A 24814-nucleotide genomic window follows, 5' to 3' on the forward strand; every position below is an offset into this window, starting at 1 on the left:
GTGGGGCCAAAATAACATACCCAAGGTCAGACTAGATCGTGTCAGAACTTTCAAGATTTGGAGTTCAGAACACATGGTTCTAGGGACATATTAAGAGATACTAAGAACCATATATAGTATTCTTACAGTGTTTATTAGCGCCATCTTTTGAAATCTTAAAGGAAATTCATGGTTTTAAGCTGGAAAGCAGAGGACACTAAGAAATATAATAATCATCAAATTTTGAGTCCTTTTGGTAGAACAGATGGATCTATTTATTTATATATATTGGCTCCTATATTCTCACTCACCAAGATTGTTATTGACTGGATTATGAAAAGGCTGACAAAACTCTTTGAAAATATTAGGAGACTTCAGATAAACTTGCAACAGAGAGCAGCATGCAACATACCTTTCTCCCAAGCTTTTATTAAAATACTCATAAAGATTTTTAAAAAGACAAGACTGCACAGACCAATTACTAAGCATACAGAAACATGATATTCAAACGTCATTAAAATGACAGAAATCTTTTAAGATCTGCTTCCCATCTGAGTCTAAATCAAGGATCTGGCATTGTCCTCAAGGAACTAACCACAAATAACTCAGTGCATGCCTAATAGCTTTCTTTGTGTTCCCTTTGTTGGTCCAGCTACTTGCTTTATAATTCTTCCTTACCTGAATGACATTATTAGCAATAGAAAACACACAAATATTACCGTAGGAATTAGCTAATTATTAAAAGCTGATTATCAGCTATATTTATCCTATAATTTAATTTCATCTGTTTCTTTGTAGTTTTGCTTTTACATACAAAACATACCACCAAATATGTATCTCTGGCTTCCTAATATATAAAAGACTTGTGTAAGAAAAAACATTTGATGACATACATAAAATCACAATCACAGTAATTGGACCACAGTTTACACTAATTCAGAACAGAGGAATTTATGCTCATTTATAAGTGATTATATAAAGGAAGAGAAAATGGGTTAGGTAACAAAATGATTAAATTTTTTATATGAAAAAATTACATGAATCCCAAGTTCTTAAAAAGTTTATGTTTAAAAAACAAGTCAAGGTGAAAGAATAAATTTGTACTTTTAACTTCCGTATGTGATCATTTGGGTCCTTTTGCCTTGGATTTGGTTTCCTTTGGAACTTTTCCATTTTGACACTGAGTAAATCTGGCTACTGTAGAAACACCATCCACAAACTTGGTTTTGAAAAGGACGTTTGCATTGTTGAACATACCTTCCTTTAGGGACACCACAATGAACTTAAGGGAGAAAGAAAAACAGCATAAAGTACTTTTTGCAGTATCTTTGAAGAAGTTCACTCTTTTTATACTGAGGTTAAGAATCATTTGGTGATACTTTGTTATTGCTTTAAATGCTTGGCTCCATGCATATGCACATCCTCAAATGCAAGTAACAAATAGTTATTATTAGGCACCTCAATGAATTCTTTCCATATGCAGTTTTAGGAGTCTCTTAATTTTACTCTGAATACTTCATTACCCAAGTTACTATCTTCTGCTGGTTGGCTGCTTGTTGCTATCTTCTCCAGTTAGTATCACTGTCTTGTTGCTAGCTCTAAATGCCACTGTTAGCTGCTAAAAAAACTGCCACAATAAATACACAGTCTATGATAACTATGGTAAGTGAAGCCCCCCAGAATTGTTCAATGCATTATCTATGTAATCATATTTAGTAGCCTTAGTTCCTGCAGCAACAGTTCAATAAAAACAAACTGTTTTTAGCTTCAAGGGTTTTTTAAATCACTTTCTAGGAGGAATGAAGAGTACCCCATCAAGTGCCACATGATTTTCTGATATATTTTTCAGGTGTATCCTTGAAACAGTCTTGTTTTGATTGTGTATCTTCTGGCAGCTAGCTAGAGAAAATAATTACCCTAAAAAATTCCAAATTACAAAAAAATTAGATTCTCCCTCATGTTACAACCTATAATTTATAATTCCAGGCCCTTTTCTTTAATAAGAGACAAAACCCTCTTTTCTTCTATACCCATTTGAATAGAAATATATTTAAAGAGATACATAACACCTTAGTATTCCTCAATCCTGAATATCTTATTTATACTGACCATTACTAAAAAGTAGTTTTAGAAAACAAACTAGAACTATTCTGAGACTTTTTTTGGTTCTTACCTGAGAATGTGTGAAATGAGTACGTAGCATCTGTCCAATATTCTGAGTATGAGAAAGATCCAAGGCTGCATCTACCTCATCCAGGATGTAAATTGGGGCAGGTTTGAAGAGGAGCATGGACAGTATTAATGACAAAGCCACTAAAGACCTAAGAAAAGAAGGCCGAAAGAAAAGCTGTCAGAACTTGATTTTACCACTTTTTACCAAAGCACTGAAGCAAATCTGCTGTCCTGTTACTATTATGAATAGTGCCAATTTAGCTGAAAGATAGTTATAGAAAAAAGAATCTTAAGTTTCAAACTTGAAAACTTTTGTTTCATTAAAATGTTTTTTACTTTAGCTTTCCATTTTTCCCTCTCTTCAACAAGTTTTATTTTGAATAAAACAGGTATATGTTCTTTCCTGTCAGATAATTAGGATGTTATATTTGGCACCTAACCTTAAGAAAAGATCATATTAGTGTTAATAGTTTTCTCTTTCTCTCCCTAAAACTCTTTTTCAGTTCTTTTCTATATCCCCTTTAACTACAGCTGTTTTTGTTCTAGTCTGGAATGAAGAAATATAACAATTCTTATATTTTTCTTAAATATTTCATTAAAAAGCCTTGTTTATTGTAATACAAATGTTTAGAATTATCTAAAAATAGTATTAAAATTACAGTAACATCTGTAGCACACTTAATTCTGTAACTTCAAATATCTCCTGACATGCAGCACTGGAGTAAATAGTCTAATGCTTACTGTATTCCAATAGGGTATTTATTAAGAAACATGTAAGTGGGGAAAAAAAATTGTGTGTATAAGTAGAGGGGGTCTAGGAAGGTGAAACCAAAATTTCTAGCAAAGGAAATGAATGAAACAGTACAATAAAAACCAAACAAAGTGATCTTTACTGCTATAGAGGGTAGCGAGGGTAGCTGAGGTCACTCAAGAAACCTAAAATTACTTTTCAGTGTCTTTCTCTGTACCAAATATTTAAGGCACTGAGCTTAAAAACAACTCATCAACACTTAAACTACTATGCTGGATTATGGTATAATCCATAATAATCTGAAAATAAGTTTATATCATCTTAATTATGGAAATAATTTTTAGGTTCCAGTAAGAAAATAAGCATACATTCTCTATTTTCCTCAAAAAATTTTCTAGGACTTTGGCAAAAATAATTAAAGATGCTGTGATCTAAACTGTGGAATTCAACTTTGATTGACAGGCAGCAGAAGCTGTCTTTTTTGACTTAAAATATTTTGGAATTTTATCAGTAATGAAAAATAAAGAGTGGACTTCTATTCATAAAAATGACAAAAGATTTCATAAGAGAAATTAACAGGTCTTAGTATTTTCTACATCCATAAGAGAAGAGTTACATGATGGCATAGAGCACATGAGAACAATTCAAGAACTGTGGACTGTACATCCTGCAGGGGAAAAAATACAAAATTAATAAACATCTTCAATTATATTGATATTCACAATTTTCTCTCAGAAGGTTTTAATTATTTGGCTCTCTGCAGTTAAGAAGTTAGGCCAAATGACCTTCTAAGTTTCTCTCGATATACTGATTGTCTGAATCACTGCATAACACAAGGCAGGGAGAAACTTCCCTGAAGCCCAGAACATGCTATTTCCAGTACTCTTCTTTCATTTATGTAGATCCAAGTTTCCATTTGGTATCATTTTCCTTTCACCAGAGAACTTCCTTTAACTTGTACAGTTCTGCTGGAATCAAATTCTTCCACCTTTTGTTTTTCTGAAAAAATATATTGCCTTCAATATGAAGAATATTTCTACTAGATACAGAATTCTAGGTTGACACATTTTTCTTTTAGCACTTTATAGATGTTGTTCCAGACTTCTGGCTTGCATAGTTTTTTGTTTTGTTTTTTTTTAACATCTTTATTGGAGTATAATTGCTCTACAATGGTGTGTTAGTTTCTGCTTTATAATGGCTTGCATAGTTTTTAACAAGAAGGCTAAAGTCATTCTTCTTTGTTCCTTGGCACTTAATATGCCTTTTTACCTCTGACTGCTTTTAAGATTTTTCTCCTAATCAATCACTGGTTTTCAGCAACTTTATATGACATGCCTTGCTGTGTTACTGTATGTGCAGGAAGCGAGTGTATGCGTTTATCTTACCTGGGGTTCACAGAAATCAAGTATGTGGGTTTACAGAAGTCATCAAATCTGGAAAATCTGGGTCCATTTTTTTTTTGTTTTTTTCTGTTTTCCTCTCCCTTTGATACTCCAATTACATGTATGTTAGATCTTTCAATATTGTCCCACAGGTCACTGACGCTCTTTTTGTTTTTACAGTTTTGTGTTTCTAAGCTTGACTTGAATAGATTCTATTGATATGTCTTCAAATTGAGTCATCTTTCTTTTATTCTGTCGAATCCGTTGTTAATCTTATGCAGTAAACTTTTCCTTTCAGGTATATTTTTTATCTCTAGAAGTTCCACTGGATTCTTCCTTGATAGCTTCCATGTCTCTCATCACATTCTTTTTTTCTTGTAAATAGTTAATGTAACTCTTCAACCTCCTTGTCTGCTAGTTTCATCACCTGTCATTTCTGGGTCTGTTTTTCCTCTAGGTTATGAATCATATTTTCTCGATTTCTGTCTAGAATCATATTTTCTCGATTTCTGTCTAGTAATTTTTATTAGATGCTGAACACTGTGATTATGTTGTTTATAGTCTCAACGTTGTTGTCTGTCTTTAAAGCATGTTGAGCCTGCAATGAACCTTTGCTAAGGGGTGTCTAAAATAGCCTTCACTTTAGGGGTAGTGCAAATGTAATGCTAATGTGTAGCTCTCTGGGGCTTCCCCAAATTCTAATCTGTTTCCTTCATTTTTTAGTAAGACTACTGGACTTTGTGTGGGTTTCCCTCCCTGCATCTGCAGTCAAAAAATTGTTCCTAGGGAGAAAGCTAGGGTAAACAGTGGACTCAGCATTTTTGTTTCATTTCTCTCAGGTATCTCCTAGGTTATCCATTTTCCAATGTCTGAAAGTAATTGTTTCTCATGTATTTTGTCTAGTTTTCTAGTTGCTAATCCTTATTTCTACTTTGTTGCCTACTATGTTAATCAAATGTCCTAACTAAAATTTGTAGTCTCACATATTAGGCTCCTTAAATTCTACATGCAAAGATAGCAAAGCAAATCTGAAATAAAATTGGGAGGCAATGAGATGTTGGACTATAATAAAGTAAGAGGATTATTGCAAAGGGATTACTCACTCACCTCTGACCACCACTAAGTTCAGTTAGGTTTTCTTTCCAAGTATTTCCTAAGGCAACCTTAAACTCCAGACCATCCAATACATTTTGCCCTTCTGGTGGTGCAAGCATAGCATTAGCACCGGGCAAAAGAGTGGAAAAAATAGATCCAAAGTCCTTGTTCACCTGGATAAAAAAAAGATTAAAATATCAGAGAAGGTTTTCCAAGAAGAATCAAATGATGTGTATATATGCAAACCAGCAGGAGCATTTTGTTGTCTGTTACCCTAGCTCTGAGGTTGGCAAGTTATGGTCCATGTGACAAATCTGGCCATGCCCGTTCACTTATGTATTGTCTATGGCTGCCAGCAATATAGTCTAGTGGTTGCAACACAGACTACATGGCTCTGAAATACTTATCTGTCCCTTTACAGAAAGAGTTTACTGAGCTTTGCTCTAACTTCCAGGGGAAACTAGAGGCTATACCTCTAACAGTGGTTCTTTTCTATGCTTCTTCTCAAAGCCAAAGAAGTTAAGGTATCAAGGGACAGGAACAGGATTGAGCCCCAAAAGAAAAAGGCTAAAGAAGCTATTTGGCCTATTCCCATAAAGGCTCAGCAGAAGATTACACAGAGATTTAGGACCAATATTCTAGACTGTAACTGAGTAATTTTTGTGCATACACACTTGATCAATGCCTTGAGAATTCAGCCATCTGTCTTCAAAGACATGACTAATAATCTTAGAGAGTTCAGCAGACAAAATTGAGAATGTATACATGCACGCACACATGTGCACACACACACGAGGATTTGACATCCATGTTCTCTAGGGAAATCTCCACCTTCAAGTATAAAATTCAAGTGCAAATACACTTTTTATGAATATTTGTAGTAATAAGGAAATCTCCTAGACATAAACAGTCTCCTAAATATAAATTTACTAAGGAACACATATCTTAAGAACAACTGTACACATGCTAATATCCTACACAGAAAAAGTAGATTCTAGTTTTATCTGGGATAGATTTCCAGAGCTAGGCAAGGTTCATCACAATGAGGAGAGGACTGCTGTCTTTTCTAGGAGAATGAAAGAAGATAGCATTGTATTTATAAACACCTTTTCTTTTAAAAAAAAATTTTTGACCAGGCAGGAGAGAGGCAGCTCAAAACTAAGACTACTAAATGCTACTAAATTCCAAAGATGACCATGGATCCTGGATCCCATGTGGAAATTCCTCCAAAAGGGAAAAGACAAACTTTCAGTTAATGGGTAGAGAAGAATATAGATAGGAAATAAACTGAATTTTGAAATTCCAATAAGGCTAGAAGGAAACAAAAAAGCAAAAAACACAACCAGTGCCTAAAATACTCTGGCTTTGTCAATCAACTATACTTGAAGCCATAAGGAAATAATGTAATGCGATAATAATAGTACCTACTTCATTAGGTTACTTTGAGAATTAAGTGGGAAAATTAATAGGAGAATAGTGCCTGACATATATCATAAGCACTCAATAAATTTACTTGCTTTGGGAGAACTTTAGAGACTGGGGAAAAATCAGTTTAAAAGATAAATTTGTACTCACACTAAATCCAGGAACCATGGGGAAAACAAAAGACAGAATCTCTCAGATCTAGTGTTAAATCCACATATTGTGCAAGAATAATGGGGCCAACTTTTTGCAAGCATTTTTAAAAAGACAAATACTACAGGGAGACTGAACACTGAAAATAAGTTGTAGAGCAGGAAAAACAATGCAATTGAAAGACACAATTGTTCTGCCATTACCAAAAATAAAGTTCCTGAAGAATTAAAAAGAGAAAAAAGAGGTAAGGTGCCAGTTAAATCCCCGAGGCCCAGGCCTGTTAAAGTACCAAACAGCATAGTAACTATGGAATCTTTTGAGGAGGAGTCTTTTTCTATGGTAGGTATAGGAAAAATTCACAGAAGAGGCTAAGGAATTATCCTAAAGGAGATAAATCTATGCAGCCAGGGAAGTAGAAATAATAGTAAAGAACCTTGAAATCTGCCAAAGTTGTCATAAAACGAAACAAAAACGGTAACTGGGATTCTGTTGCATATGAATCCTGGAAATGAATACTGAACTTCCTTGTTTATTACCCAGTTCTACTTCTTAAAAAGCAACAAAAGGCAATTTTAACTTTAGTTCTAATTAGGAAAAGAGAATTCCACTTTTTCTACCTTTTGACTGTTATATTAGGCTATTTCACCTTTCTAAGCTTGTTTCCTCATTTGTAAAATAGAGATAATAATTAGCAAAGTTATGGAATTAAGATAATTCATGTAAAATGACAGAACTGCTCTTAACTATAATATAATTATATAAAATTAGTATTACTTTATAATTATGTAATTATTAATCTAACATGTATAAAAATCCTTTGCTAAAAATCTAAGAATGCCTAATACTTATGAATTCTGAAATGCAATTAATTTATAAGTGGTAAGGAATACACAATCTTGCTATAGAAACATTTTTAGAACTAATATTTGACCTCTGTGAGTCTGGGCAAGAGAAACTGAAGAGCTAAGAACTCAAGGAGTCCTTTGGAGAGGTTTTCCAACAGTTAGAGAGAGCTTCCCCAATGTGAAACAGATAATGCTTCCAGTTTTAAGCAGAGGATGAGTGGGACTATAGCAGATATTTGGAAGAAGCCTTAGATACTGTCCAATATTAGAACCTATGATCTCATAAGAAGGAAAGAGGGTAAACAGTAACCCAGACCCGGCAAACGATGTAAGAAGGAAACATGTAGAAATCTAGAAAATTAGAAATTTAATATAGCTTAGGAACCAGAGAAGTAGACTATGAGAGCATGATGGAATGACACAACTTATCTGTGCAAATCAGTAGTAAAGTCCAAAAGGACAAAATGCTTTAAAAAGCCTACAAGGTTTTAATTAAGGTCTGAGCTGTGCCTCAAACGAAAATTAGCTATTTCAAATTCATCTTAGAGTACAACCCTATTAACTTTATCTTTCATCCTTTCCTCATACAGAATAAATTATACAATTTTTGGTTCAAATACCTTTTGCCAAGCAATATTTAGGGCTTGGTTTTTCTTCTGGTCAAGGTCTTCTATAGTTGCAAGGATTTTGGATTTGTCATTTTCTACAATTCTCTTCTTCTTCATCAAGTCATTATACTAGTAAGATAAAAGGCATACTTAATTGGGAAAACACAAAATTTTCTTTATATTCTAGAATTCAGTCAAGAATAAAGAGATTTCATTATTCTTATATGCAATATATACAACTCCTATTTACCAAAAAGATATACTACATTGAATTATAATGTAAGCCAAATTAAGGAAAGTAAATATATCATCTATATGTAAAATTCAATTACTATAACTGAGAATTTATAGGACAAGCTGTTGAAATATTTTGACTCCACTAGGATTCCCTTATCTTCCTAGCAGCCAAGGCAAAAAGGAAAATTTGTCATATGTAAACTCAAAAGTAGCCCTGCATGCTTAAGAAGCAAGGTCAGTCTTAGCAGTGACACAAATAAAATTTTAATTCTTCACCATGGTGTATAAAGTCCTACATAAATTGGATCTTATTTATCTCTGAATTTCTGGCATCACACTCCTCCCCAGGCTTCAGCCATATGGTCACTTTTTTTCAGTTTCGTGAACATAATAAGCTCACTGTAGCCTTATGGACCCTGCATTGTTCTTCCTCTATTTCTGACATAACAGGTGCCTCAAGTTTCCACTCAAACATCACATCTTCAAAGTAGCCTTCCCTGGTTAATGTAGAAATTTACTGAAAAAAAATTTGAGGGAGGCAACAGAGGGAGAATAAACCATGAGCAGCAGCAGAACTTTCTAAAAATCCTTTTAACTTATTTCTCCTCAAAGCCTCACATTTCAAGGAGCTTCAAATTCTCCCTGAAAAACTCCAGCCAGTCTTGCTAGTTTCCTTGCCATCCCTCTCCTTTGTGGAGAGGAGGTTTTAGGAGCTTGGCCATATTTTTATCCTATTCCTTGCTAATTCCATGTAGTTTCTTATATGTGGTGACACAAAATATAACAACAAAAGGCCAGCTGCTGATCAACAATAGAGCCTTCCTCTCTGGTAAGGAGATGGGAGTTGGTAAATTCTTTTAAAAAAACATTAGCCCCAGTTATCATTATCTAATGAAGCAAACAAGTAAAAGTAAACAAGTTTCATGATGTTAAGCAGCTCAAATTCAGACAAAATATTTCCTTTCCAAAAAGATGCCATATATTGCAAAGGTTTAATGGAGAAATGTAAACCAGCAGGAACGTTTTATAGAGATCATAGCAGGTGCATTATTAGACTGTTCAGCATCTAACATAGATTCTCTGTAGACACTAATGTCAATAACGGTTTACAAAAACCTGTTACCAAAAAATTTGTTAGAAGTGATTGAGCTCATAAGTATTTCCATTTTTACAGAGCTCTCATTAACTCTGCTATACAAATTCAAACAGAATTTTACAGAATTAAAGAAGGTATAATATAAAATTACTCAGATTGCTATTTCCTATGGAGCCATCAATAGGAACTGCTTTCTCCTTTGGGTTTTTCTAGGGACATGCAGACTATAAAAGGTAGGGGAGATGGATAACATTATCAAGTAACTGAGAGCATTAAAACAGAGAAGACACTGCTGCATTTACAGATTAAAACAGTGTTTATGTATATAACAATCTTAGCCATTTACTTATGTGATGGCTCCAGCATATACTGGAGTCAAAGGAAGACAGGAGTTTTGGAGTGGCTGACCGTGAGGAGGCAGACAGCAGGACACGGGTGTCCCCCACTTTTCGGAAGTTTGCTTTACACCACTACTTTTACAAGAAAAGGTAAAAAGCACAAATAGTGTTCAACATGTGTTTTGCAGTGAGCCCTAAGAGAAGCAGCACACACCCCGAGCAGGGAGAGTGGCACCATCAAGCTCCTCACAGGGAACAACACTAAGCATCTCAGCATTAAGCCACCAGAGCTTTGAACTGTGTCGATGAGCATCTGTGCTTTACCTCAGTTTATTTTATGTATCTGTTAGCAAGATGTGCCCTAAGGTAATTGCTTCTTTGCTTTATACCCTTTCACAGGAATAGTTTCACAGGATTGGCGCTACTTTTGGACAGTGGGGGAAACCTGTACTCTATTTTTCAAAATCTTTCAAAAAGGCAAGTGAAAGAAATGATAGAAATGTGAAGAGCTAACATGATCAAAAATGTTGTTTTTATTTACACCAAAAATAAGAAAGGAGTTGGAAAAGTCATTCAAGGTAAAACAGAATATATAACTGATGATGCAAAAAGAATGAAATAAGAAAAGAAATAACTGGAAAGGGAGAAAGGGAAAATGCAAAGAAAACAAGTTATCAAAAGCATCAAGTAAAAGATTGACTCTAATAATCGCCTCAGGGGTCATATGAAGCCATCAATGCTACTCATATTCTGAAGTGGCCAAATAGTCATAGCAAAGTGACTTACCCGCTCTTCGGCTTCTGTCAGTACATTCATAGCTCTCATATTGACATTTCTTCCTAGTTTCTCCTTCATTTCTTGCAACTTCTGAAGTCTCTGACCAGCTTCTTTTGGGTTGTTAGTTTTGAAATCATAGGTGCTATTGGGTTGCCCAAAGAGGTGTTTCTCTGCATTAATCCAGTCATAATCTTTCAACATTTTGGACACCTAGCCACATGTGATAATGATAATAGAATGATATCATTGCTTACAAACCTTTATTTAAAAATTAGTTTCTTAAATATTTACTAATTTTAAACCACACATTTTGGGAAAAAAATCCCACAATGACACATTTGGAAAAAATGAGATTCACTGTTGACAGTGGACCTATAATAAGTAAGAATTTTTTACCTGGAGGATAGGTAAGAAACTTGAGACTATCTAGACAAAGATTTTCCTATTACTCAAGCATGAGAGTAAGAGCCAACTCAAGAGAAACAGTTACAAAGTGTGTGTGTGTGTGTGTGTGTGTGTGTGTGTGTGTATGCACACACATATATAGAACATCTCCATTATAATGAAATACAAGTCAGATGAGGCTCCAGATTTTACCAAATTCAATGAATTGCTTCAAAAAAACAGCTTGTGAAAGTTAAAAGTCTTATAAGAATACTTAAGTCACAGAGTTGGTAAAATCATGGAAGCCTAATCCTGAGTGATATCTAATAATTCTTCTGGAAATTATAATCTAAGTAAAAAACTGTCCTGAATATTGACTCTATCCCCTTGCCACCCTCTTTTGACAAGGCACAGTAAAATACTTCTTCATATAATATAACCAATTAAAGTTTTTTAATTATAGTGCTTAAGGAAGACTTTCTTCTACTAGAATTGTTCAAGGTTGGTTCTGACTGGTAGAATCTAATCCTCTTCAATCATCCTTATTAGTTCCATAGGTACAGTCTCACCACTAGAATCCAAAGTAAAATAATCATTTCTTTCCTGCTGATCTGTAAGCTCTATGAACACATTCTGTGTTCATTCTTATATCTTTAGTGCCTGGCATAGTATGCAATAAATATTTGACAAACTATGTATTTCAAAGAATCCTTGACTTTTTAGCAGTTCCACTTACAAGTCCTTCTTTCTACCCCCTTCCCTAACTGTAAATAAAATCCCCTAGCAATCACCAATACTAGCATTTTCAATTATAAAAAAACCATTAACAGTAATATTAGCATTGGTAATAATTCAGTGAATCCACTAATAGGAGGCTACTAGGAAAGCAATACTAATAAAATACTAGGATATTATGATGTGGCCATAAAAAAATGTTTTTTAAACCAAGTAATGAACCTGAACAGATACTCATGGCTCTTTCAGAAAGGGTGGAAAACTGTTTTGTATGTTAAATCTCTTGTATTTTTATGATGTTAAAAAGATTTAAAAGGCACCAAACTGTTACACACCAGTAAGAAAACATGCTGAGTGAATTACTAAGACCACATAAATGCAATCTCTTAACTAAACAACGAATTTCTACAAAACCATGTATTTTCTCAAAAGTACTTAAGGCACTGTGACACATGAAAGAAAGAAACTTCAAGAGTAACCAAAAAACTGTGGGATAACTTCAAAAAGATAACTGCTTGGCAAAACATCAGATTTCAAATGCAGCTGCTAAAACTGACTATAACCGATCCTCATAAGGACATCCAGAAACCATTTAAGACGTTATTTTAGAAGTTGCCTGTGTATATTTCTCTGTGAGCTCCCTAAATTCAATTTGCAATAAGGTAAAGAATACATATTATTACTACTAACACATTAATAACTAGTTCTATGAGCAACTGGGGATAAAAACCAGTCATTTCCATAGGAGACCACTCAATATTTGGTTAAAAACATCTTGGAGATGGAATAAACTCCTGAAATTAAATTTAAAAATAAAACATTTTTGCCTCTTGGTGATTGCTGAGGAGCAGTTAACATAGTTGTAAGCCTCAAAGTTATGTTACACAGTAGTTCTGCCATTTATAGTAAGGTCTTCATTGAGCAGTTTACCAGAATATTTCAACATAGAGGCAAAAATTTGATCAAGGGTAAAAACGAACAACACAAACGTGCCTTTGCAGCAGCATCTTCAGCTTCCCGTTTATGTTTGCTGATGTTGTGGTCCAGTTCCTTAATTTTAAGCTGAGATTCATTGTTTTGCTCCTTATGTTTTGCTACTTCTGCATATTTAGCTTTAACTATGCTGTCTTGGGCTGTTATCACTTCTTTTTGCTTGGTCACCTCTTCTTGAGCTTTATTTACTAACTCCTGAAACAGATCATTAGAAGACAACATATAGCAAGGTAAGATGGAGACATTTTTAGTTTACTGAAAGATCATCTAACAGACTTCTGGGCAAGATGGCAATGTGATTACAGACAGGTAGTCATCTAACCCTCTACATTTTATATCCCCATTAAAATGACTAATGAATTTACAGATAAGTGAAAACTTGTATTACCACTAGAAAAAAAAAAAAGGATGGGATGTACTGTTCATGCTGAAAGCAACAATGTTTCTGCAAGATACAGTGTAACTGGGATCACCTTGGGGAGGAGGGACTACTGGAATCTGACCTGTGAGGTCTCTCAAAAAAGTGGCATTTTGGGGAGTTTACAAGATAATATGACAGACTCCCAAATGACATTTATTAGGAGGGGCAAAGAACAGGGGTGGAAGCAGGTAAGCTGGCATTTGTTCCTTTCCCTTCTATAGAGGTAAGCCATAGGGACTTTACCAGTGGCAGTAGAAAGTCAGTGTTTGGTTCTAGCAGAGGGATCAAAACGGAGATATGGAAGAGAAAGAGAAACTTTTTTGAAGAAATGGATCTGTGGCACAAAGAAAAACTTCTTGCTTTGACTTTTACTATCCCCTACCTCCCGAGATTGAAGTTATTCAACCTCCAAAGTGATAATTACAGCTGGGATTTAGTCTATCAACTCTCACCTCCTCCCCCTCAAACCTCTTTGCTAGATCTTAAAAGTCCTTCTGGTAAAAAGATATGGTCACAGACTTACACAAATGTCTGAAAACAAAAAAACCTAGCTCAACTCAGATTTAGGTAGAGGGAAAACAGATAAGTAGAACAACCTGCTAAAAGACTGAGGAAGAATAGATCTCTGTAAGTGATGAAAAGCACCAGTAAAAATTTAGGAATTTTTTAGGCATGCTCATTAGAAAACAAGATCATTTTGAGCAGTAAACAATACTTGACATTATGGTTAGGTTATGAATGTGCCATAAATGCTTTAATTTCCTTATAATGTTTTATAATGTTTAATTTGTCTCACTCAAGGTTCTTTGCAGGAGGAAGATAAATCACAGCATTCAGCTAAAAAACCCATAACAAAAACCCATGACAAAATCGTGTTTATGAAGATTTCCTCATGCCTAGAGGTTGAAGATTGCATCGCAGGTATGACTGTTTCAATCTTTACAATGGTAAGAAAAAAACAAGGAAATCTATCACTTAAGATTGAGCAAAAATAAAATTTTACTTTTGTTTGAACCTAATTAGTTAGTAGGCAATTTCTCTTCTTAGCTCCCTGAGAGTGTCCTTAGTTACTATTATCAGCAAATGGAAACAATTTAGAATGTAAAGCCTGAAAAAACAACCTTTACAAACTAAGTGATCCACTTTATAGTTTTCCATAAAGAGAAATGGATGCCCTCTTTATAGAAATATGTACGTTTTGATTTTATCTTTATTTAGATTAAGGAAGAAGTGGCTTATTTTACTTCCACATTTCTCTTTAGAAACATGACATCTAATTTTTTAAAATTCCACATGATGTCCATGAAAGATGGTAGAAAATATGGAGGAATGAGATGAAAAATGAGATTAAAAGACAAGTCAGAAGGCAGAAAAGAAACTGTAGAAAATGTAATCAGAAACACTAAGCTGAAAAGCATTTCTATCCCTTATCTTCAAAAAGAATAAAGAATTGTTATTCTGCTATTGGTTTGATAAATAATGTGTTAAAAAAAAACAACTTGAATTTAACCACAAACAGAATGAAGAGGAAGGAACTACTTTCTAAAACACTGCATGCTACAACAATTAAAACAATCATCTCAAGGGAAAAACAACAGAAAATGTAAAAGCTGATGACAAAAGGCAAAAGCACACTTTACTATAATGTACGTAAAATGGATGGAACTCCCTTGTTAAAAGCTGTTATATTTTAGTTAACATGAAGATCAATGATATATTACTTACAAAAAGAGTATCTATATAGCCACACAGCAGAAAACTTAAAAATGAAAGTTATATTGAAAAAACAAAAGTGGGTACACTTTGTAAAGCATAGTGACAATATTTAATAACACTACTGTATATTTTAAAGTTGCTAAGAGTACATCTTGAAGTTCTCATCACAAGAAAAAAAATTCTGTAATTATGTATGGTTACTAGACTTATTGTGGTGATAGTTTCACAATGTATGCAAATTGAATCATTACGTTATACACAGGAAACTAATATAAATGTTATGCTAATTATATCTCAGTTTTAAAAAGTAGGAGTAGAAATAATACGAAATAAAACAGAATTCAAGTTCAGAATTTAAAAACAGGGTTAAGAGGTTATCCAATATTCATGAGGGACCATTTCTAATATTTGTAGATAACAGAAATGTCTTCATAACATTTTGAAAGCCCCTCAGTCCCAAATCCACCCTTTACTTCCTGCTTCTGAGATGGGGACATTTCTCCCTTGCCAGGTGCAACAGTATGAAGCCTCATCAGTAAAGGATGCTATAGGGTCACTGTAGAAGGAAGGGGCTTTACTTCTTTGGTCCAATGTGCTTTTCTCAAAGGCAAGCTTGTCAGGTGCAGGGGCTAGCAGCTTTCATGGCTTCCCCTGGCATCCCAGCAAGTCCGCAGGCTGGGCAGCTCTCCATGGCACCCTGGAAAGCTATTTCCCAGCAAGTGCCCCTGTGTAGCACTTTCCTATGCATGATTTCCCCTAGTACTCCACCAAACTCCACCACCAGTGGGCCACAGTTATCTTCTACAAGTAGATGTGGTTCTCAGCCCTGCAGGTAAAATGGGGCTCCTTTCCAGATTTGTTTCTTCCAAGGGTGCACTGCCTCAGCCTTATAGGTAACGCTGTTCCCTGTATCTGCTGTTCGTATAGTCTTTAGAGTTTTCTTTATCTCTTAGCAATCAATGCTGCATCATTACAAACTCCTGTTATAGTTAATAATTTTTATTTAAACTTTGCCTGGTGAAATTACTGTGTAGTTTTTGTCTTCTGAATAGACCTGGACCAAAACAGTTAGTAATATTATTTCAGGTCTCTTTCTGGATTGGTACTCATAATTTTAACTCATCATGACAGGAGTGAAGAGACCATAAAGTCTCTAAAGACCTCTAAAGTCAAACATCTTTAAGCCACCATTTCAGAATTAGATTAACATTTGTAATTTCTCTAATATGGTTAGTAAATCTTACCTTATTTTTAGCCACCTCAGCTGCCATTACTGCAATCTGACCTTCATAGGATTTGATAGCTTCATTTACAGCTTCAAGCTGTTGTTCATTGGATGCATGCTCTCTCTTGAGCTCTTCTAGCTCCAGGGTGATAGCTTCAACTTCCTATAAGAAACACAGCATCTGGGCATTCAACAGGTTATTAACTACTGAAAAATAAATACATGCATGTCAACAAAATTAGTAAGATTCTCAAGCAAGTAAGACCCATAGCTTAGTTACTCAACTACCAAAACTTGTAAGCTACTTCTAAAGAAGAAAGGGGAAAGGAAATTTATTTTTCTATATTAAAAAAAAAAAGACAAATGTACATACAATTTTTAAGGGTTCAAAGAACTTTGTATAAACTATATCCTTTATCCTTTTATTCCTATAGGGATAAACGATATACAGTTCTACACAGCAGATAAATTAACAGAGGTAAAGCCTTTTTAAACAATTATTCAGTGACAAAAAAATTAGTTTCTTAATTTTCTTCTTTCCCATTATAGCCTTTAGTTCTTTAGAAAATACTGTGCAAGCTATGAAAGAATCATAAGGTGGGTTAAAAAAAACAAACAAAAAAAAACTATGAACAAAAGTTAGACTTAAGTGAAATTGTACAGAATAGTGATTGAGCACAGCCTCTGCAGACAGAAAAACGCAGGTCAAATTCCAGCCTTGGCACTATCCAAAAGATATAATCAGATATCACCAGTCTATGATCGAATAGCACTTTGTAAATATAACATGCCTGGTCTTACATCATTCTTTCATAGTTTATGTATATTCACGAAAATGATCAAACAGAAATGTCAACAGTGAATCTCTGATACGACACAGCTCTGCGTACATGATATGAGCTTTGGTCCACTCTTGAAAGAAACATTTACCAAAAGGCAACTTTGCTCTTTCTCCAAAATTAGCAAGCCAATGCAACCCCTACTCAAAATTACATAACACTTAATTCCAGGGTTTCAGAGTAAAGCATATTTTAATTTGACTCAGAAGATGTGCAATGTGTCTCCTAAAGAAGTACATCTCACTTTTGGATTTTGTGATAAATACTGATGAATAAGGCCAAGGCCAACCAATGGTGCTCTACCACCTTCAGTTCTATTCTGATGTTCAAAGATTAGTTCCATTTCAAAACAAAGTTATTACCTGTTGTTTTTCTTTCATTTTCTTGGTAGAAGCATCTGCTTTAGTTTTGGCACAATCTAGTTTTTTCTGTGCATCCTTCAGTTCTCTCTCTCTCTCAGCTTCTGCGTTTTTCATTTTATTCTCCAATACTTCGTATTTTTCTTCTGCTTTTTTTTGAATTTCTTTGGTGTTTTTTAAGGTCTCCTCACTTTCCTCTGCATCATAAAGCAGGTAAATATGCCTATGTGAGGTCTTCCAACAACTATTAACAGGTATAGATATTAATGGCTTACAAATTCAACTTTTAATAGAAGAAAAGGTATGGAAAGTTGGAGCCAAGAGTTTTAAAAAAATCAACTGTTCTAACCTTATTCTAGAAATGGTATATTGAAACACAGATCATGCCTAAGAGCCATACTTGAATTATCTAATGATCTGTAAAGAAATTATTTCCAATCACATGAAATTGAGTAACATAAACTTTACCTACAACTTAACTTATAAAAAGATCACAGACCATCTTTTTTGGGCTTCCCTGGTGGCGCAGTGGTTGGGAATCTGCCTGCTAATGCAGGAATCTGCCTGCTAATGCAGGGGACACGGGTTCGAGGCCTGGTCTGGGAAGATCCCACATGCCGTGGAGCAACTGGGCCTGTGAGACACAACTATTGAGCCTGCGCGTCTGGAGCCTGTGCTCCACAACAAGAGAGGCCGCGATAGTGAGAGGCCTGCGCACCGTGATGAAGAGTGGCCCCAGCTTGCCACAAGTAGAGAAAGCCCTTGAACAGAAATGAAGACCCAACACAGCAAAAATAAATAAAAAAAATTAATAAACTCCTACCCCCAACATCTAAAAAAATATATATATATCACAGACCATCTTTTAGACCATCTTCCTTTTATATGACTGTATACTTCCTAACATCAGAACTGAGTGTGTAACTATGGTGTTTTCTTTTTATTTTAGTTATAAGAAAGCTTACAATTTACTTATAAGCAAGCTTACTTAGTGTTCCTTGCTCCTTTATTTTTATTCAAGGAATCTTTTATTAAAGTAGAGAAGCACTGTGAGAACATGTCTAGGATGAAGCATAGGAAACATATTACCTCTAAATTTATAAATTTAAAAATAAAAAAGTAAGATAGAATGAGCATGTGATGGTCAAAACTGACATATACTGTTAAGCATTAGGACCTAGGTACAAATATAACCCTAAAAGCCATGATTAGACAATTTCCTATACTACTTTTCATTGTAGAAATGTCATTCCAAGAAATCAAAAGAGAAATAAAAAAATACTTTGTCACAAATGAAAATGGAAATACAACATACCAAAACTTACATCATATGTAGCAAAATCAGTTCTAGCTATGAGTGAAGTTCATAGCAAAGTTCATAGCAATAAATGCCTACCTCAAGAAACAAGAAAAATCTCAAACAGCTTTATACCAAAAATCTGTTGTATTTCTATATACTAAATAATCCCATTTACAACTGCATCAAAAAGAAGAACAAACAAAGCCTAAAGTTAGTAGAAGGAAGAAAATAACAAAGATCAGTGTGGAAATAAATGAAATTGAGACTAAAAAGAAATAGAAAAAAAAATTAATGAAACTAAGAGCTGGTTCTTTAAAACTGCCAAACTTTTAGCTAGCCCTAAGGAAAAAAAGAGACTCAAAGTCAGAAATAAAAGATGAGATGTTACAACTGATACCACAGAAATATAAAGAATCATAAAAGGTTACTATTAACAATTTTACACCAACAAACCAGACAACCTAGAAAAAATAAATTACTAGAAAATACAACCTATCAAGATTGAATCATGATGAAACAAAATCTGAAAAGAGATTATTAGGAGATTTAGTAAGTAATCAAAAACCTCCCAACAAACAAAAGTCCAGGACTAGACGGCTTTACTGGTGAATTCTAAGAAACATTCAAAGAAGAATTAATACCAATCCTTCCTTCTCAAATTCTTCCAAAAAGTAGACAAGGAAGAAATTGTTCCAAACTCATTTTGTGAGGCCAACATCATCCTGATATCAAAACCAGACAAGGGGGCTTCCCTGGTGGTGCAGTGGTTGGGAGTCCGCCTGCTGATGCAGGGGACACGGGTTTGTGCCCCGGTCCGGGAAGATCCCACATGCTGCAGAGCGGCTGGGCCCGTGAGCCATGGCCACTGAGCCTGTGGGTCCGGAGCCTGTGCTCCGCAATGGGAGAGGCTGCAACAGTGAGAGGCCCGCATACCACAAAAAGAAAACCACAACAGACAAGGACGCCACAAGAAAAGAAAATTACAGGCTATTATTCCTGATGAACACAAATGCAAAAATTCTCAACAACCTTAGCAAACTGAATTCAACAATACATTAAAAGGATCATACACCATGACCAAGTAGGATTTATTCCAGGGATACAAGTATGGTTCAACATCTGCAAATCAGTCAATGTGATACATAATATTAACAAATGAAGGATAAAGTCATGGTTATCTGAAGAGTAGAAAAAGCATCTGAGAAAATTCAGCTCACAATAAAGTGAGTACAGAGAGAACATACCTTAACATGATAAAGGCTATACATGACAAGCTCACAGCTAACATCACACTCAATGGTAAAAAGCTGAAGGCTTTTCCTCTAAGATCAGGAAGAAGATAAGGATCCTTGCCTACTCTCCACTTTCATTTGACATAGTGTTGGAAGTCCTATAGCAATTGGGAAAGAAAAAAAATGCATCTAAACTGGAAAGGAAGAAGTAAAACTGTCACTATTTGCAGATGACGTATTATAAATAGAAAACCCTAAAGACTCCATCAAAAAACTGTTAGAAATAATAAGCAAATTCAGCAAAGTTGTAGTATAAAAAATCTGTTGTGTTTCTATACAATCCCATTTACAACTGCATCAAACAGAAAATACCTAAAAATAAATTTAACTAAGGAGGTGAAGGACATGTACACTGAAAACTAGGAAACACTGATGAAAGAAGTTGAAGACAGAAATAAATGGAAAGATATTCTGTGCTCACGGATTAGAAGAATATTGTTAAAATGTCCATACTACCCAAAGCAATCTACAGATTCAAGTCAATTCCTGTCAAAATTTCATTGGCATTTTCCACAGAAATAGAATAAACAATCCTAAAATTTGTATGGAACCACAAAAGACCCTAAACAGCCAAAGCAATCTTGAAAAAGAAGAACAAAGCTGGAGGAATCATACTCCCTGTTTTCAAACTTTATTACAAAGCTAGAGTAATCAAAACAGTATAGTATTGATATTAAAAACAGACAGATCAATGGAACTACTGAATAGAGAACCCAAAAATAAACCAACACATACATGGTCGATTAATTTATGACAGAGGAGTCAAGAATATACAATGGGGAAAAGACAGTCTCTTTTATAAATGGTGGAAGGAAACTGGACTTGCAAAAGAATGAAACTGGACCACTAAGACCATACATAAAAATTAACTCAAAATGGATTAAAGACTTGAACATAAGACCTGAAACCATGAAAATCCTAGAAGAAAACACAGGTGGTAAGCTCCTTGACATAGGTTTTGATGATTTTTTTGGATTTGACACCAAAAGCAAAATTGAACAAGTGGGACTACATATCAAACTAAAAAGCCTCTGCACAGCAAAGGAAACCATCAACAAAATTAAAAGGCAAACTACCGAATAGGAGAAAATATTTGTAAATTATATATCTGATAACGGGTTAATATCTAAAATATATTAACTCATACAACTCAATAGAAAAAAACAACCAAATCCAAAAATAGGCAGAGGACCTGAATACACATTTTCCACAGAAGACATACAGACGGTCAACAGGTACATGAAAAGATGTTCAACGCTAATCACCAGGGAAATGCTAATCAAAACCACAATGAGAAATCACTTTGACCATTAGAATGGCTATTATCAAAAAGACAAGAAGGGCTTCCCTGGTGGCGCAGTGGTTGAGAGTCCACCTGCCGATGCAGGGGACACGGGTTTGTGCCCAGGTCTGGGAAGATCCCACATGCCGCGGAGCGGCTTGGCCTGTGAGCCATGGCCGCTGAGCCTGTGCGTCCGGAGCCTGTGCTCCGCAACGGGAGAGGCCACAACAGTGAGAGGCCCGCGTACCGCAAAAAAAAAAAAAGGGCAAATTAATAGAAAATTATTAAAATATTTAAATTGAAAAATGTTTTTAAATTAAAATATTTAAAGTAATTAATGCAGATAAATATATAATAAACACAAAAGCTGCTAAATACCTAAAGTAAGGTTATCAGTAGAAACAGATTAGCACCGAATGTTTTTGTCTTACCAATGATTTTTTTAAGAGCGTCTAATTCTTCCTGTTGCTTGTGATATGAGCTTTGCTGAAGCTTGGTTTGTAATAAATCTGCCTCCTCAGTTTTCATCTCCCACTGCTGTTTTAGTTGGCGATACCTTAAGAAAGAGAAGTTTATAATAAATGACAACAGTTTTTCTGATGTTAGAGACATGCTTTTAAATAACAGGCTCTTACCCAAAACAAACTCATACAACATAAGATGCCACTGGTTACAAGACTCGTTTTGATAACTTCCGCATTTCTGAGGCATCAATTAAACTCAAGTTTGACTTGGTTACTGAAGGTAAACAACCCTAAATGACCAAGACCAATAGTAACTATCCAGAGAAATATTCTTAATTTTAGAAAATACCAATAATCTTTGAATAGGTTTCCTTAAAAATAACTCCTCCCACTGATCCTTATCAAAAAGAAAAACTCCACAACAGCTCCCCATCACAAAAATAGAATACATAACAATTATATAAAATTTCAAAACTTTTGTAATCTATTAATCCCTAGTTTCAAATGTTAAAAAAATAATGTTCCCTACATTTTGTAAGGAGACTGGTAGTTTAAAATGGCACAGTACTGAACTTAAACATTTGCAAAGCACTTTTTTTGCAAACCCTATAATTCTCCCCCAGTTCTGGATGCTTCAAGTTATTTCTTTGGAAGGTATTTCGCTAATTCAGCTGCAGTGAAATTTTAAATTACAGTAAATTCAAAGGTTGCTTGTCACTAGAAATTCATGAGGTTTGAGGAAAAAGTAAGGAAGCAACTTATAAAACATAAATACTCCCTTGAGTATTCTTGTCTGAGACTGCTTGACAGCATAATTTTAACTTGAGTCATTTTCCAACTCATTTAAAAATGTAAAGTGTAGAAATGTACAAAAAGATATAAGCTATTTTCCTGATAAGATATATGAAAGAATGGCTTTAGTTGACCCTTCCACTCTCATTTTTCAAAATCTATTTCTCTTCCTTAACCTCTGGGCCACAATTAGTCTACAAGACATCTCTGCAGAATAATGATCCAGTATTGCTCAACAAAGTTAACAGTTCCAAGCCAAATGTGACCACAAACTCATTGCCTTGACAGAGCTTCCATATATCAGAGAAATCTTCTTATATCTTTCTCACAGAAAAAGTTCATTCACTTTATGGTTAATGTATGTTAATGAAGGTAAAAGGCAAGCTTTACATGTATATAGTGTTTGAAAGTGGGCATTTTGATACAATTTACATCTTCAAATGGCCACTTTGACTTACTGTAGCAATCTTTTCCATATAATACTGTGTCCCAAAGAAGTCTTGGTACCATTCTAAGTTTTGATGATTTCAGAAGATGAATGCCAAAAGTTAACCCCCAAAAAAAAATCACTTCAGGTTTTTTAAAATTTATTTATTTATTTTTGGCTGCGTTGGGTCTTCATTGCTGCACATGGGTTTTCTCTAGTTGAGACAAGCGGGGGCTACTCCTCATTGCAGTGCATGGGCTTCTCATTGCGGTGGCTTCTCTTGTTACGGAGCACGGGCTCTAGGTGCATAGGCTTCAGTAGTTGTGGCTCCGGGGCTCTAAAGCACAGGCTCGTAGTTGTGGCGCACTGGCTTAGTTGCTCTGTGGCATGCGGGATCTTCCCAGACCAGGGCTCGAACCAGGAAAGTCTCTCATTTCAAGGTTTTTATCTCTCTCTCTCTCTCTCTTTTAAAGCTTTATTCAGTATTGTGAATTCTAAATAAAATGTTTGATTTTTTTTTTTGTGCGGTACATGGGCCTCTCACTGTTGTGGCCTCTCCTGTTGCGGAGCACAGGCTCCGGACGTGCAGGCTCAGAGGCCATGGCTCATGGGCCCAGCCGCTCTGCGGCATATGGGATCTTCCCAGACAGGGGCACGAACCCGCGTCCCCTGCATCGGCAGGCAGACTCTCAACCACTGCACTACCAGGGAAGCCCTGATTTTAATTTTATCTCAGTTCCCATTTGCCATCTTCAGAGTGACTAGAAAAAAATTACAATTAAGCTCTCAAATACTGTACTTAGTAAGTTTGTGGCATTTATACTCCTGAAGCTTTTACAGCAAGTAAGGACTGTTCTCCTGGATAACCACACGGCGAGTTCACTCACATCATTCCGGTATTTATTCAACAGTCTTCTCAGTAAGGCTTTCCCTGCCCACCCCATATAAAATTTCAACACCTCTTTCTTTGCCCTGGATAGTTCATAACTCCTTTACTATTTTACTTTTTTCTTCTTAGAACTTAGCATTATCTAACATACATTTTACCAGTTTACCTTTTTATATCGTCTGTTGCCCAGCTACACATATCAAAACAAGATGAAGAGGTTTATCTGTTTGACTCCCTGCTATATTCCCAGCTCCTCGAAGAGTACTTGGCATGAGGCACACAACAGTAAATAACGTTAAGTGACAAAAAAAGGTTACATTAAATAGCATAGTACCAATTTTGAAAAAAAAATGGCATACACATATTGTGTCATACACAAAATATGTATCATACACAAGCAGAACTATCATACACAAGCAGAACATACACAAGTACGCATACATACCTATATCCACACCCACACAGAAAATACACTGTAAGTAAACACTTTAATTCTAGCAGTGACTTTTGACATGAACTTGTTTAACTTCTCCATAGGAAACTTAGCGATCTTCAACATCTACAGGACAGCCATAATGCTGCAAAACTTAGTGCAGACACACAATCGATGCTATATTACATCATTTCAAACCAAGGACTCAAGTATCCTCTGGCATCAACCTCTAGAGTATCTATGGATTTCCTCACTAATCCCAGCAGAATGTTAACAGAGTGTATCTCAGTAGAAAAAGGGGAATATTTGGCTGACAAAGACACTATTTATATTAAACAAAGACACTATTTATATTAAAAAAAACTGATGTTATCAACTCACAACTTATTCAATAATACCAAGGTTATT

At 35.1% G+C, this 24814-nt stretch overlaps 1 protein-coding gene across 1 annotated transcript in view; it reads right to left on the reverse strand.

Moving 5' to 3' along the window:
* Positions 1–390: 390 nt before the first annotated feature.
* SMC2 (structural maintenance of chromosomes 2) overlaps positions 391–24814 on the reverse strand; it is a 51056-nt gene continuing 26632 nt past the window's right edge. Inside the window, exons 17-25 of the mRNA XM_070045717.1 lie at positions 21833–21957; positions 17531–17724; positions 16349–16492; positions 12968–13162; positions 10865–11065; positions 8420–8536; positions 5392–5552; positions 2153–2300; positions 391–1261 (exon numbers count right to left, since the gene is read on the reverse strand). Coding sequence (XP_069901818.1) covers positions 1103–1261; positions 2153–2300; positions 5392–5552; positions 8420–8536; positions 10865–11065; positions 12968–13162; positions 16349–16492; positions 17531–17724; positions 21833–21957 — 1444 coding nt within the window. The 3' untranslated portion in view covers positions 391–1102. The remainder of the gene's footprint in view (positions 1262–2152; positions 2301–5391; positions 5553–8419; positions 8537–10864; positions 11066–12967; positions 13163–16348; positions 16493–17530; positions 17725–21832; positions 21958–24814) is intronic.

Source organism: Globicephala melas, chromosome 6 (assembly GCF_963455315.2).
Source record: "Globicephala melas chromosome 6, mGloMel1.2, whole genome shotgun sequence".
Taxonomy (NCBI): Eukaryota; Metazoa; Chordata; class Mammalia; order Artiodactyla; family Delphinidae; genus Globicephala; species Globicephala melas.